This window comes from Cuculus canorus, chromosome Z (assembly GCF_017976375.1).
Source record: "Cuculus canorus isolate bCucCan1 chromosome Z, bCucCan1.pri, whole genome shotgun sequence".
Lineage (NCBI taxonomy): Eukaryota > Metazoa > Chordata > Aves > Cuculiformes > Cuculidae > Cuculus > Cuculus canorus.
This window is the reverse complement of record NC_071441.1, coordinates 3,833,964-3,850,457: the sequence shown is the minus strand read 5'-3', so window position 1 is coordinate 3,850,457 and position 16,494 is coordinate 3,833,964. Positions and strand designations below refer to the sequence as shown.

The following is a 16,494-nucleotide window of genomic DNA, read 5'->3' as shown; positions in this document are numbered from 1 at the left end:
CTTTCCAAAGGGCAAAAAAGCTTGTTCCCCTGCACTGAGCAGAGAGGAAGACAAAGCTGGGTGCTGTGTGTGCCCTTAGAGAGAGAGAGAGAGAGAGAGAGATTGAGATGTTTTCAGCTGTCTGAAGTTCAGAGATGCCAAATGCTCCCAGATGTTGTTGACATCACATGGAGCTGGAGATAGTTAGGTTTTGAGGTGCTTAACTTGTAAGTTGGGCCCTTGGCATTTTGTATTTGAAAGATTTGCTTTTCCACATCTCGTAGTTCTTACTTGACCTGACATAGTACCCTGAATGTGCTGTCATTGGCTTTTGTTGTTGGCTTTCCCAAGACACAGCAAAGCACTGAAGTGTTTAGTAGTTTAGGGCACAGTGGCTTGGCAGACTGAGGTAAGATGGCCATATGAGCATTTTAGAAGTTGGCAGTGAGAATCCTGCTCATCCTTTTGTCATTTTATTTTGAAACTATTGAGTGGTCTTATAACTTGCAGTGAGAGACTGAAAAAAAAACTATAGCACCTTTACTAGGTGTCCAAGAAGAAGGACAGCTACTTGAGAAAGAGGTGAGAATCAAAGCTTTGTGAAAGATGAAAGAATTATTGCTGCTTCTTAATCTGTATCCTGGACTTAGTATTTGGCTTTTTGGACTGCAGGAAGCGGGTGTTACCATGTAAGTGGATGTGATCTAAAACTGAGTGATCACAGTGGAAGAATTCTTGCCAGGCTTTGGAATGTCTCTGAGGCTTTTCTTTTCTGCTCCACTGTCCAGCAGTGAGCTGGGAGAAGTCCTGTTACTCAGAGCTTCGCTGGAGCTGGTTGACAGAAGGTCCTGTAACTTAAGTTACAATTCTATTACCGTGTGCTTGTTAAAGGTATACTAGATGAGAGTAAGATCTGAGAACTGTAAAATATCTTTGGGAACATACTAGAAATCATGTTTGTATTTTGCTAGAAGCCCTTCATCTCCTTGGTTTTTGTTTAACTCCTGATTCTGGTTCCCTACATAGTTTTGCTTTCAATAGATTTATATGTTCAGTAAAGAATGGGGATTTTCTTTGGACTATTTTTGTAACATAGATGGATAGCAATGCCACAGCATGCAGAAATTGCACATTTTGCTTGAGTTGCTTTGTAAAATACACTATTTGAGAAATGTAACTTATGCCAAAAAGCGTAACATGCCGTTTTGCCACTGACTAGGGTGTTTTAGCACAAGATGCAATGTCTAAGGGGGGAAGAGGCAGACATTTTGTACGCCTAATGGAAAAGTTGTTCCAATACTGGGCTGTCAGCATCCCTGAAGCTGTATTACAAGAGATTTATCTAAGTTGATCATTCTGAGGAGGGAAGGGATCAAGGAAAATCTCAAGGCTAATTAATTCTCCCTGTCTTATGTGGTCTTCTTTTATTTAGTAACACGCTGCTACATATTTGGAGGTTCTAGTGTTTGTAGGTCACTGAACAGACATTGAAATCTGATTTATATTGTATACCTGTAACATAGAAAGAAAAACTATTTATATATTTTCCGTAAGAATATTGCATTGAGCTGTGTATAATTTAAACAGAGGCTTGTCCCAAAATGGTATTGCCCACCTTGATTTTTTTTTTGTGTGTTTTTTTCTGTTTTTGTATAGTGTGTACAGTTCATGTCAATGGGCATTAAAAGCCTCCTGAATCCATAATCTTATCAAAGGGATGCATTGTTAATAAAATGTACTTAAACTTCTTATAGTTGTTCTGGTCTCATATGTACCTCGCAGCAGCTAGAAATGGGTTGGCATTTTATTTATATTTGTAAGTTACTAATTATCTACAACAAACCTAAAGCTTTCCAAATAAACATTTCTTGTCAAAAATGTATTTTACACTCATGCTTTGTAGGATGTATTATAAAAATAGAAGCAGACCCTTCTGTAGTTTTTACACAATTTTTATTCTAAAAATTTAGCTTACTGAGAATAATTTTACATTATGTGATGGCTTAAGTATTAGCACTCAACAACAGCTGTGAAAAACAAATTATAAAAAAAAATTACAGTCCTTTACTGGTTTGAACTCATTTAACCATTAATGCAAAGACAGATGTCTTAAAAAAAATGGAAATTATATGTGCTTCCCCACCCATCCAAAAATACCTAATCTTCATTTCTACTTCTAGCGCACAGACTGTATGGCATTATCCTCCCTGGAATCCTCTGTTTGTGTGCATTTTAAGCACAGGTGGTTTTATGAACCACCACCCATCAGGGCGACCATGCGGAAAGGTTTCTAGATAAGAGGGGAGCTGCACCTCCCAGGCAATCCGGTACTGATACAGTTTCACTGCTTCCAAGATGGTGACGTATTAATAGGGCAGGATCTCCTCAGGGAAGACCAAGGCAGGTGAGGTGGGAACTCGGCAGGCCCAGGGTCTCACCCCTCCTTCAGGAAGGCAGAACTGGCTGCATCACCCCCTCCCACGTACACCTCACTTCCTGGGCCTGAATTACTGCAGCCGAGCCCCACAGACAGCAGATTTTGTCAAACAGAGAAACTTAACAGTCTGTTGCAGCTGTCCTCTGGCATCAGGAAACACAGCATGCTGAAATTTAAAATGTTTTGTGGGATACTCTGGAATTTTTGACTATGAGAATTTTCTAGACGTGTAACTCGATTTAGGATACCTTTCAAACCTTTTAAAAAAAAAAAAATGAGCTTTTTTTTTTTCCAAAAAATGCACAGCTAAATTCTATTTCAGTAGTGGCAAAACAGCTCGTGTTTTTTTGCCTTTTTTTCCAGCAGTAAAGCCTTTCAATATGTACTTGACATGTGATGAAACAGTCTGGACGTGTTTGAAGTTGAAAAGAGAGCATGGTCTCACACTTTCAAATTCACTGTAACTCAAAGGACAGTCAGGTAAAGGGAGGAAAAGATCTTCTGGAAGGTCTCTATTGAACACCATCAGCCTGCCCTCGCTTCCCTGTTCTCGTCAGACTGCAGTTCAGCTAAATTTGTCCAGCCGTGTTTCTTTATTCCACTGCCTGAAGCCTGAAAGGAAGGACCATACTGCAGTTTTTTTCTACTTAAGCAAACCAGTGTGCAACTCACGCCTGGACACAGCACAGCGTGTACAGACTGAACACCTCCAGAGCACAACTAACCATCTCTCCCTTTGCGCGTACCTCACTTTTGCGTGTAGCTCGCCTTCGCCTGCCTGAAGAACTCTTCTGCTGTTTATGGTCAATGCTTGTTTCAACCAATGTCTGTGGAAGGTCTTGTTGGTTTTCCTGTTGCAACACAGCTCATGGACATTACAACGCTATCTACAAGCAACAGCGTGAAACGTAGATGTGGTTCACTATCAACACTCATTTGTGTCTGCAGCTGCTTAGTTCTTAGGAAGTGTGATTAGCTTGTTAAACGTAGGGAAGATGAGTAACTGCATTTTAACAAATTAGTTGAAGATTAAATTTTAAAAAACACTTCCATTTTTTTCCTTTTTGAGAACTTGGCTTATTCTGTGCTTTTAAGCTGAATGCTTTTTAGTTGTCAAAGATTCCAGACTGTGAAATTAGGCAAAGCCAAAGGGTTTCTATGTGCACTGTGGAGGTTAACCTGATAACACTTTAAGACACAATTCCAACTGTTCTGCTTCATGACAAATGTAAAATTCTTTAAAATCAAAATGCAAGACCAAATTAACTGCTGCCTACTGTAGTGTTTCTGAGCGTTAGAATACAATTTTTTCTTTTAACACATGCAAGACTATCGTAAGATCGAGCTGCTCTGCAGTGCGAGTGAATATGATGTTCTTCACAAACTGGATTCGTACACCTATGCAGCAGACCATGGTGTGTGCTCACTGCGTTAACTGTAGTAAGGGGCTGCTACGTTGAATGCAGGGGTTAAAGCCAGAAGAGCTGAAGTTCATGTGCAGAAGCAGAGGCAGTGCCGTGCTAAAACCTATGACAACAGCTGTCCTGCTGGGAAAAAAAGAGTTCCTTTCTACTTAACTCCTGACACTACTTTGTTCAGGATTTTAAAGGGTCATTCTTAAAGGTGGAGAAGGTGTGTGTGTGAGGAGCCCAAGTTAACACATATGGGAGCGGCAGCCCACTAACAGAGGCCTGTACTATCAAAATCTGTTTTCTGTGCTTTTTCACCCACCAAGTGTGGTTAGAAGACACATGGAGTAAAAGCAGGACGATCACTGGATTTTGGTCCACAGGGTCCCACTCCTAGAACCAAAGTTCCTTCTAATCTTTCAGTAAGGTGCCGCACTGACTGCAGGTAATCCTTCCGTGCTGACTCCTTTCATCTGAGAAAAAGAAAACACCTCCCTGATAGCAGTGGGCTGAGGAAGGCTCCAAAGCTGAGTAATGCTCCATGTGGAGCTGCATAATGCACACTGGCAAGTCGGGGGCAGAGCACACAGTAAGATCACACAGAACACTGCAAGTGAAATACACTTCTTGAGCATAACAACCTACCTGACTGTTTAACTTGCACCTCTACTTTCTGAATAAATGTTTAATCTCTGCAAAAGAGAAGTAGCTCTTTGCATCAGACTACGAGAAACTACTGCGATCTTGCCTTCTATATAATAGAGGCCACAAAAAAGTCTGTAAATCTTATATAATCCCCATAGCTTGTGATGAAACCACGGCACACATTGCTCCTGTGCACGAGTCAGTACTTCAAACTAGTCCTGAAGCAACAGCTTTGCAGCGTTAACAGAACAAGAGCAGCTGGGCTTGTGAAAGCCTTCATCAAAAGGAGAAGTCGTGCATTTGGAAATTCTTATTTATATTGTGTAACCAAACAGAGGATGGACTTAATGGAGAAGAGTACATCAAAGTCTTCTCCCTAGGCAGTGCACAGCTGTTTGTGAAATATATCTCAGACTTCCCTTTCTGCCAGCTGTTTCTCTGGGTGTTGAGGCAGCATCTTCATTAAAAATATCAAAGTAATAGTGTGGATGGTACAGCCCTAGTGACAGTTCTGGCCTGCTCGCATCTAGTGTCTCTGGTCTTTGATAGCGATCAGATTCAACTGCAAGATGAGACGAATAAGCAAAATTTTCAAATGAAGTGTGAGCCTGAGACGTATGCGTGGGTGTAAAGTCTGTCTCTTCATTGTCATTAGTGTAAATCCAGGAAGAACTGTGACCATCAATCTTATCTTCTGTTGCCATTGAAGACAACTGACTCCACGGATGCAATTTCTGGGCTTTAGCATTATTGTCCACTGCTAGCACGTCAGGAACGCAATCATTTAGTTTCAGTATTTTCTCAGGACCAGTCTACAAGACAGACATAAAAAAAAAAATTACTCAACGAAAGACGCCCAGAATAAAGGAAAAGGAGTGATTATTTCAAGCACTTCTGGTATTGTATTACAATTTTCTTTTAGTTTGGGTGTTTTCAAATAAATGAACAGAATTTGAAGGAAAACATATGTACACAATGTTCAATGGAAGCTGTGTTTTATACAGGATTTATCAGAGTATTTATTTACAGATTTCTGTTTTAAGTAAGTGCAATATGGCTCCAACTGAAGAAGGAACCATGTCCCTCTACTTCGGAGATTTCATCCAGGTTTTTCACATGTGCAGTTTTGAACAGTTGTACTGGAAGAATTGTCTACAGTATCAAAAGATTTCATTTATTGTCCAATTGTGCTTTTACTTTTTACAGCAACAGAGTGCAGAATATAGGCTGATCGCTGCAGAGTCACATGATATCAAAAGCAGAATTTACCACTAAATGATCATATTAAATTATGTTAATTTCTGTACAACGTGTCACTCATTTTAAATGTATTCAACACAAGAAAAATACTTTTCTGAAACTTTATGAATCAAAGAACAGAAAAAAATAACAATACTAGACTTAGAGCGATCTTACCTTAAACTCTTTGAATGACAGCACTTTGCTCTTGTTAGGGCTGGGTATTATCGGACAACAGCATTCTTTCACCCTGGAAACAGAGAGCAAAACAAATGAGGCTTTTGTTCTCTCATCAAAGCATGTTCTACCAGCACAAGCCACACACAGATGTGTACAGAAACAGCAACAGATTATGAGTGTCTCAGAAATGCCACGAGCCAAATACTTAAAACATCCATACAGTTGGACACCCAAAGGAAAAAATAAATGAGACCCTACAACAGGCTGGAAGCAACAAGCTGCAGCTGTGGTTTGTGAATGACACTAGTTACGTTCTCTGTCTACAAAAGAAAAATGCATTACAACTTACCACTTCATCTTCAAGACGCATATAGCTGCTATTAGTGATGGAATTATCACTACCAGGACTAGAAGGTACAGCATGTTTGCTGTGAAAGAAAAATACTTCAAAAATTTGTTTTCAACTTCTCATCTGTTAAAGTCAGTACAGGCTGAGAACTGGGACAAAAATAGCATCAAGCCCACATGGGATACCTGCCACCAGCTCAGAAGTAAAACTGTGTGGGAAACAGCTGTCAATCTTTGGACCTGGATTTCCTTTACTAAAATTCAATTATTAGTAGATTGCTTTTAAATTGTCCTCATGTTGGCATCTTAATTATAAGAGTAAATTTCCAGAAGTTATGGCAATGGTAATCTCACTTGGGTATTTGTTTTAGGTTTTCTCTCAGATTCCCAAAGAAGACAGATATTTTACAGTGAGACATTGACAGAACATCTGTACCTCCAGTATGAATGGACTATAGCAAGACAGAGACTACACAGGAGTTCATGATCTAGGATTTGTGCTGGCACAAGAATGTCACTATTGCCTTCTGGCCGGCAGACACAGCCTTGGGCTGTGTTTTTCACAAGCAGTCGAGACTATTATAAGCAGGTTAAGGGGAGGCACTCGTTAGTGCTCAACCTTCCTCTGCCTTACCAAGTGCTCTCTTGCCCTCTATCAGCGAGTTCATGTGTCCTACCACACACCACAGCAGGGAAGGAACACGTTACATCCTCCTTTTATCTTTTCTGCATTAATTAAGCCCCCATTTTGATTCCCAGCTGTACAAATGTCCATGCCTGCACAAGAGGAGGCAGTCTAAAGAGAGTGGGGACACAGGTGTAAGAGGCAGAACCGCCTCTGTGAGGGCACCGTTTCTGGTAGTTACCCTAAACCATTAAGTCTCCTTCCACAAACCAATGCTCCACCCATTCCTACCCCTCCCCCTTCACTTCCACCTCCAATAAATTTTTCAAAACCAGGCATCTCTGATTTGGATCACAAGTTTCACAACCACAACTGCTGAGTGGTGTTTTCAAGGGAACAGAACTACAGGCAAGTGATTTCCTGTTCAGCTTTTATGATCAAATCTGCACAGTTAGCACACTACAATGCTCAAGCCAACAACCTTTTCTTATTGACTTATGAAGGAGTTTACTTGGCAATGGATTTAAAGCCTGATGAGAATAAGAATCAACATCAGAAGTTCAAGAGTCCATAAATAAATTACCGGTTTGGAAACAGGTCTGTAGTTTTTCCCATACTAGAAAACAACTTAAATCCAAACACAATTCTTCAATATATTCTAGCAAACAGGACTCACTAGTCATGCAGAACCACATATATAAAGCTATTTCCCAGAAAGATATAAGACTTAAATAAGGATGCAAAGTTTTTTTCATTCTAAAAGACAAACACAGCTGCTTTAAAATAGTAAAATGGTGTGTTGATATGCATATTTTGTTTCTCAGGTAGATCCTTTCTCAAGTGCATGTTACATTGAATTAAAGATTTTTGTTTAAGAATTATTCTAGCTTTTTAAATCATCCCACCCTTCTGCTAGAATACCAATCTTCCACAGCAAATACTCACAGTTAAACGGTGTATCTATGTATATAAAGTTAGCAATGGGAGTCTCTCCTCCACCTGTATAAGCCTTAACCGCTAGTCTGTATTTTGTGTTTGACAATAGGCTTTTCACAGTGTATCTCTTTTCTTCTGGATTTTCGATTGTATATTTACATAAGACCGAATCATCTAAAATGAAAGAGATAAGACAGAATCACTGAATAACAGAATGGTTTGGGTTGGATAGATCATCCAGTTCCAACCCCCCTGCCATGGGCATGGACACCTCCCACTGGACCAGGCTGCTCAAAGTCTCATCCAGCCTGGCCTGGAACACCTCCAGGGATGGAGCATCCACAGTTTCTCTGGACAACCTGTTCCAGTGCCTCATTACTCTCAAAGTAAAAAAATTACTTCCTAATATCTAATCTAAGTCTACCATCTTTCAGTTTAAATTCATTACCCCTTGTCCAAGCACCACAGGCCCTGGTAAAAAAAAACCTCTCTCCATCTTTCTTACAAGCCCCAAATCATTGAAAGGTTGCAATAGTATCTCCCACAAATGTTACAAATCAGTTTAAATGAGACCACTACACCACTGAAATAACAGAACATTTGCAACCCATCTTCTTTGTAATTTGCACACTTTCTTCTGAGAAGGATGATGCATCCTGACTCATTGCCTTTGGGCTGAACTCACACTCCCTCTAACTGAACAGTTCACAGCACTGACCATCCTCTGGCAGACCACCCCGTAACTTGCTGTCAAAATTTGCAGCTGCTTATTTTAATTTCCTCTTACTACAGCTTTTTAACAGAATTATTTAGGTTTTGCCATTTCTCTTTTCACCATAATCCTGTACCCCTCAAGCTTAGATCATGTTCTTTGAAGATAAAAGAAATCAAGAAACATCTGTCTGAAAAAAATCTTTTTTGCTTCTCTATCGCGCAACTCCCAGACCCCACAGAGAAAAGAGTTAGCTTCTTCCTCCTGTTCTTGTCACACCCCTTGTCTACTAGCTCAGAAAGACAAAAAGCAGGAAATCTTCAATTTAAACATTTTAAAGTCTTTACTTGCAGAATTATGGTACTTATCATTAGTTTAGTTCTCACAGGAACTCCTACATAAGCCTCTTCAGTTCAAACTAAGTGTTTCAGCCTAATACTACTCTAATCAGCAGAAGGATCTGACAGATTACATGACCCAACTGGAGGAAGAGACAAGATAAAAACTGTATCTTTGAGTATGCTGGAAACATCCGAAAATTATAGTAGAGCAAAGTTATCTGGAGCAGCCTTGAACGGGGAGCAGGAAGATCAGACACAAAAATTTAAACATGGCTTTGTGCTATCCCACAGCTGAATTCTGCTGAAGGAACTCCACTGTAACGCACAGCCACAAATAGCTTCACTATAAAAGAATTTAAATGGGGAATTTACGCAGTGCTCCAATTCTGAAGGAAATAAATTGCATCCCATCTGTTTCTAAAATACTCCAAATCCTAGTAAAACTAACATGCTTCCTATGACTCTCATCCAAGCAGACCACAAACAGATGTTTTCAAAATTCATCCAGAACTGAGATCACAAGCGGCAGAAAGTTGACTCCTGCTAGAGTATTGCAAGAATCCTTTCTGGCACTCACACCAGAATTAAAAGAAGCTATGGACAACAGGATGGGGGCTACAAATCTGTATAAAGCCACAACCTATTTCCACCTATTAACACTTCAAGCATTAGAGAAGAACCAAAGAAAACAGGTGTTCAAGTCTGTATATTGCTTAATGACCCAATCTGCCTGCCTAAGGTGTACTTTCTAAGACACTGCAGTATCAGCAACAGCCACAAAGTGTTTCACCTATATCAATGACACACCTTTCTGAATCCCAGACCTCAGTTACCTGGAAGAACGTGTTTTCTTGATCCTTTCAAACTGCAGTTCTGTTTTATAGGTGACACATAAACATGGTAGCCTCTTACAAAACCAGTTTGTGACTCATTTGTGGGGTAACAATCCCAAGACAGTGTTACTGCATCAAAAGTCAGATCAACTTTTTCCACAAAAGGGTCAAGCAGAGGAGCTGCAAGAAAGGAAAATCAAGTTAAACTTGCCATTATTCTTCAGGAATGTTAATTGTCTCACTTGGAAAACATCTAAATTCCCATGTGGTATTTCTGTTTATATCTTACGTGGATTTAAAAGTTGAACAAGTCCAAAGCGCTCCACAAACACAGAGCCTTCACAGAGTCCATATTATACACTAAGCAGTGACTGGTTATCACAGCTTTGTTTAGCTGTTCTAATTAACATGGACTCCTATGTGGTCGCTCACCTAGTCAAATATCCTCAACATCACATTGTTGTACAACTTTTAAATGATGATACAGAAATAACACAGTATACACATTTTTAGCTAGTTGCAAGAGGAAGGCTGTGGAATCCTTCTCTTTGTGATGAATTCAGTGCATATACAAACCCTAAATATGTTGCCAACTTACGTAGTTCCCTGAGATAACCAGTCTTCTTCTCCAGTAAGGAGGCTCTACTAGACACGGATCCATAGATGTGGAAGTTATATCTCACCCCCGGAACAAAAGCAGCTAGAAAACAGTGGAACTGATTATAAAAATAGGTTATGGTTTGTCTTTTGGTTTTGCTCTTAACTGCTTTCTATAATCCCTTAGAAAACTTCTTTGTGTGCTATTAAAGGAACTGAAGGAGACACAGAGTAAACCAGTTTTTAGTGTGTAAAATGTGAACTGAACACATCTATTCTGTCTGAAACAGAGAACCCAGAGCAGGGGGTTAATATATAGTTTTATTGCACTATAGTATTCAAGATGACTCCATAATATACTCTGAATGCATCAAAGAGCAAAATAGTTCCATTTCTGGCACAGGCGAAGGTTCTGTTTAGGACTCTTTAATGTAGACCCATACCCATGCATCAGGATTCCATGTTATCCTCAGTAACACCCACTTCCATTCCGATTAACCAAGTCCAACTGAAGAGCTGAACACTTTTTAGATGTGTTACCACATTTTCCTTCAAAAACGTTGCAGACTCACACGTGTTTGTATGAACTGTAGTTCCTTTATTGCATACTGAAATGTATTTAGCCAAATTTTTTTCAGACACGTTCCATTACAAAGTGAACTCTCAGCTCAAGAGATTCCAGTAAGGCCACATTCTTGCAGCAGTGCCACTATATCAGAGGAACTTTCACATAGCCAGAAAGGATTTAAGTCTAATAGCCACCACTGGGATAAAAACCACACAACTGGTCCTAAGCAAGAATGGGGGCTGAAACACATTTTTTTGGCACGTTGACTGCACTGAACTGCTCACTACGCAGTGGGTGTTAAGTTGCCCAAGTCTAAACTTCTGACCTGTGTTATAGATACAGCAAAGCTCCATTTTACATCTCTCGCGATATAAGGCTTTTATTTCCTTCATTAACCTCACCATCCTCCTCCAAGATGTTAGTACAAAGTACTCAAAAGAGCTTTTTTTCTAAAATGCTATGCTTTTCTAAAATACTATGCTGTCTTCCAAGGCTTTAATGGTGCTGTCACATTTGTGGCGTCTAATTCATTTGCTAGGCAAAACATGATACCACATGCCTTTGAAGAATTACACCTGCACTGCACAGACTTCAGTATTCCACAGGGTTTTTTTCCTATATTCAATTAATGTCTACGGCATGAAAGACTGCTGCACAGGCATCAGAAAGAAATATTGTTCAGCTCTCACCCGAGTTGATCAGAGCACTGGAAGTGTTGGGCCCAAATCTCTTCCACTGCAAATCACAAGGCTGCAACATAGGATAGTTGCACCAATCAATAATGTAACTGTCATATTGATGTCTGGGTTCCCAGGAAATAAAAATGCCATCATCTGTACCATTAACTCGTTCTTCTTTAAGCTCTGAACGACTGACCTCTGGTTCAGTGCCTAAGAATGAGCAAAACAGTCTCTATTACTTTCCTGCGTGAGAACTCAAGATTCATAAATGAAAATCAATATAGTTTCTATCCTAAGTTGTTAAAACAATAATAAACTAGTTGTACACCTTCCTTTTCACACTTATGGGCTCTTTCACAGGCTGAAAACTCTATGCTAAAAGCTGACCACTCAAAACACATCCATAATTATTACTATATATATATATATATATACATAAAAGTAACTGAACTGTAGAAACCTGGAGTCATGAACAGAAAATCACAAGATACTAATCACACACAAAAAGTTCCCTGAGAGGCACTGGCTGCACCTTCATGCTACCTGCTCCAGGCCCGAGGCTCTCGTTTAAGGCTAAACATGCTTTGCCCTGCAGATACTTTCCGCGTAGAAGAGATTTTGTGTTGTAAGGGATGGATCAAGGCATTTAAGCCTAATATACATACAGTTATCACCCTGTTGGCAAAAATACAGTAATAATTTCCAAACAACAGTGATGTGAGCTAACAGACCAGGTTAATTTGTTCCCCCAAGATGATAAATTATCACTTCACTTAAAACAGGTGGAAACAAAACTCTCACAATGGGCGTCTGAGTTAAACTGAAAATACTCCTGCTGTTACCTGTAGCTCTAGGGATGATCAGTGCTGAAGGAAGTGAATAATTCACATCATTCTTTGCCTTGATACTGATTCTGTAGGAATGGTTATCAATGGAAATCCTTGTGCTATTGTAGACTGACGAAAAGGAGATACTTTCAGCCTCAGCATCATCTTCTACTTTTTTCCAGGTTACTTCATAGGAAATACTTCTTCCATTTGCTCGAAAATCTGGTGCTTGCTGAAGAAAATATTAGGTAGAAAAACACCAATTACTTAGTATATTTTTGCCAAAATTTATGAAAGGAGCAATTAGAATTTTAAATAACTAATTTGAAGCATTAATTGCCTAAGAATGTAATCATTTGTTCCCATGCATACACATACTGGCTGAAATGGAAACACAGAAATGTCAGTAATGAGATTTGTCTTGTTATAATGGTAGTTGCCGAGGCAAAGGGCTCCAAAGCAGGCAATTGCACTGGGGGACCTTTCCTGAAAGGGGAAAAACTGCCGCCAGAACTGTGAAGGCAAAAAGCCCAGGGAGAGGGAGCAAGAAAGAGAGAGAGAGTGCCCCAGCATCCCTCCTCCCCAAATCCAGTGTGGGTGAAATGTGAGCTCCTAACAAGCTTTGACAAGGCACCAACTCATCCGGGGCTGAGAGAGGGGCGGCAGAGCCAGTCCCCCTGCTGTACAAGAGCCACCCTTAGGGACCACCAACAACCAGGAGCATGGCAAACAGGACAGGCAGACACTCTGTGGCGTGTCAGAAGAGCGCGGTGAGGCAGTTCGCATGGCAGTTTGTGCAGGTAGGGTGAGCAGGAAGGGCAGAGTCTCTCTCTCTCTGAGCTCAGGAGTGAGTTCAGTTGGCGAGGGGGAGCCCGGCCACGGTGTCCACCCGGCAGGAGGCTGCATCCTCTGCACCTGCCAAGAGAGATGCATCAACCTAGTCTGAGCTCCCAGGAAAACACGCAGCCATCCAGGTCTCCGGCTGCAGGGAGCACCACCACAAACAGGGCAGCAGGGGCAACAGTTGTGTAAGGTGCGAGCAGGTGGACAATCTCCTCAGCCTGGTGGCAGAGCTGTGAGAGAAAGTAGAGAGGCTAAGGAGCATCACAGAGTCTGAGCAAGAGATCAGCTGGTGGAACCGCACCCTGAGCAACCTGAAACATGAACAGAGACTGCCACTGGAAAAAGCCATGGTTCAAAGGGATTCAGTATCCCACCCTCATCATGATGTAGGCAGGGGATTAAAGGGAAGCAATGAGGGGAAGCTAGTCCACAAATGGGGCAGCAAGTGAACCCCCTTCTTGACCTTCTTGTGCCTCCCCTGCTGCCTCTGCACAATAGATACAAGGCTCTAGCTCAGGAGGACCTGTCAATGGACAATGTGGGTGCCAATCGGTTTACTCCAGAGGAAGGGCCAAGACAAGATCAACACAACCACCACAAGGAAGAAAAGACAAGTCACAGTTGTAGAAGACTCCCTGCTGAGGGGAACAGAAGGTCCAACACGTTGGACAGACCCTACTCATACGGAAGTGTGCTGACTTTCAGGAGCCTGGGCTAGGAATATCACTGGAAACTGCCCAGTCTGGTATCAGCCTACTACCTGTTACCCCTCTTCCATGTGGGAGGTGACAAAGCTGCAGTACGTAGCAGAGGGGTGATCAAAAGAGACTTAGAGGGCTTGGGGTGGTTAGTGAGGGAATCTAGCTAGGGTCTTGGTGATTTTTTTTCCCCCTCCTTCCAGCTGCAGGCAGTGACATTGGAAGGAACAGGCAGATCCAGTCTATTAATACATAGCTCTGTGGCTGGTGTCATCGTAACAGCTTTAGGGTTTTTGACAATGGGATGGCCTACATGGCACCAGGCTTACAGGCATCAAATGGGAGCCACCTTTCTCAGCGGGGAAAGAGGGCCTTCGCTCAGGAGCTTGCAGGGCTCATTGACAGGGCCTTAAAGTATATGTGAAAGGGGAAGGGAATAATATCAGGCTTGCCTGTGGCAAGCCTCAGGTCACAGTATGATTAGAGTGACGGGGTGCTAGTATGGGCCGTACACCTGTTGCCCCAAGACACACCGGGGATACTGCAGCGCAGCTAAAATCTTGCAGAGATAAGCTGAGGACTCCTGAGGTAGCAGGAGCCAACAAGGAAACTTCCATGGAACACCTTAAGGGAAAGAAGGGTTGCTCCATTAAGAAGGTGACACAGCCAACCACACACAGCTTCAGCAACGAAGAGGAGGAGCTGGAAGCTACCGTACTACTAGAAAACTATGACCTGATTGCTGTTACTGCAACTTGGTGGGATGAATCCCATAACTGGAGTGTGGCTATCCATGACTACAGGCTGTTCAGAAGGGACAGGCCAGGAAGCAGGCATGGAGACGTTGCCCTCTGTATCAGGAAATGAAGAGATTGTGAAGAGCTGTCTTGAAGAACAGCCACAAACAGGTCAAAAGCTTATGAGTGAGAATAACAGGCCAAGGCAACAAAAGGAACCTCGTGCTTGGTGTATGCTACAGGCCACCTGATCAAGGGGAGCCTACTGATGAAACCTTTTTCCTCCAGCTACAGGAGGCTTCATGCCTACAAGCTTATCCTACTTGGGGACCTCAACCACCCCGACATATGCTGGAAAAACAGCACAGCAAGCTGCAGGCAATCCAGGAGACTCATATAGTGGCTCGAAGATAACTTCTTAACCCAGGTAATAGACAACCCTGCCCAAGGGGATGAAATACTGGATCCGATTGTCACCAATTAACATGAGCTTATCAGCAATGTCAAGATGAAAGGCAGCCTGGGCTACAGTAATCACACATTGGTGGAGTTCCAGGTCCTGAGGGATATGGGACAGGAGAGGAGTATAGTCAGGACCCTAAATTTTAGGAAAGCAAACTTCCAGCTCTTCAAGGAGGTAGTCAGGAGGACCCCATGGGAAACAGTCTGCAGGGATCAGTAGATATGGGAAAGCAATGGATGTCATCTATCTGGACTTCTGTAACACCTTTGACATGGTCTCCCACAACACCCTTCTCTCTAAATTGGAGAGAGACTGTTCGCTGGATAAGGAATTGGTTGCATGGTTGCATTCAGAAAGCAATGGTCAATGGCTCAATGCCCAGATGGACATCCATGACAAGGGGGTCTGTTCTAGGACAAGAGCTGTTCAATATTTTCATCAATGATACAGACAGCAAGATCAAGTGTACCTTCAACAAGTCGGCAGGTGACACCAAGACGAGTGGTGCAGTTGTCACACCAGAAGGACAGGTTGTCATCCAGAGGGATTTGGACAAGCTGGAGAAGTGGGCCTCTGAGAAACTTATGAGGTTCAACAAAGCCAAGGGCAAGATCTTACACCTGGGTCGGGAAAATCTGCAGTTTCAACACTGGATCGGGGACAATGTGGCCGAGAGCAGCCCTGCAGAAAATGATTTGGGGGTACTGGTTGATGGGAAGTTCAACATGAGCCGGCAGTGTGCACTTGCAGGCTGAAAGGCCAAACGTATCCTGGGCTGCATCAAAAGAAGCGTAGCCAGCATGGTGAGGGAGATGATTCTGCTCCTCTGCTCCACCGTCATGAGACCCCACCTGGAGTAATGTGTCCCGTTCCAGAATGCCCAACATAAGAAGGATATGGAACTGTTGGAACAGGTACAGAGGAGGCTACAAAGATGATCAAAGGTCTGGAGCACCTCTGCTGTGAGGACAGGCTGAGAGTGTTTGGGTTGCTCAGCCTGGAGAGCTTTCTGAGGAGTCATTATAGCGGGCTTCCAGTACCTGAAGGGGGCCTACAAGAAAGCTGTGGAGGAGCTTTTTACAAGGTTGTGCAGTGGTAGGACAAGGGGCAATGGCTTTAAATTTGAGGGGGGAAAATTCAGATCGTTAGGAAGAACTTCTTCACAATGATGGTGGTGAGACACTAGCACAGGTCGCCCAGGGAAGGTGTGGATGCTCCCTTCCTGGACGTGTTCAAGGTCAGGCTGGATGTGGCCTTGAGCAGCCTGGTCTAGCAGGAGGTGTCCCCACTTATGGCAGTGGGGTTGGAACTGGATGATCTTTAAGGTCCCTTCCAACCCAAACCATTCCATGATTCTATGATGATTCTATGAATGCTTAGAAAAACAGAGGCATATG

At 42.2% G+C, this 16,494-nt stretch overlaps 1 protein-coding gene across 3 annotated transcripts in view; it reads right to left on the bottom strand.

Annotated features, from left to right (window-relative positions):
• Nucleotides 1–1,967: 1,967 nt before the first annotated feature.
• The window catches only part of OSMR (oncostatin M receptor), a 38,111-nt gene continuing 23,584 nt past the window's right edge, over nucleotides 1,968–16,494 (bottom strand). For all 3 annotated transcript variants that reach the window (XM_054055334.1, XM_054055333.1, XM_054055332.1), the window contains 8 exons: nucleotides 12,372–12,588; nucleotides 11,539–11,739; nucleotides 10,283–10,384; nucleotides 9,685–9,864; nucleotides 7,808–7,972; nucleotides 6,239–6,317; nucleotides 5,887–5,959; nucleotides 1,968–5,282 (listed from right to left, as the gene is read on the bottom strand). In XM_054055334.1, coding sequence (XP_053911309.1) covers nucleotides 4,833–5,282; nucleotides 5,887–5,959; nucleotides 6,239–6,317; nucleotides 7,808–7,972; nucleotides 9,685–9,864; nucleotides 10,283–10,384; nucleotides 11,539–11,739; nucleotides 12,372–12,588 — 1,467 coding nt within the window. In that variant the 3' untranslated portion in view covers nucleotides 1,968–4,832. The remainder of the gene's footprint in view (nucleotides 5,283–5,886; nucleotides 5,960–6,238; nucleotides 6,318–7,807; nucleotides 7,973–9,684; nucleotides 9,865–10,282; nucleotides 10,385–11,538; nucleotides 11,740–12,371; nucleotides 12,589–16,494) is intronic.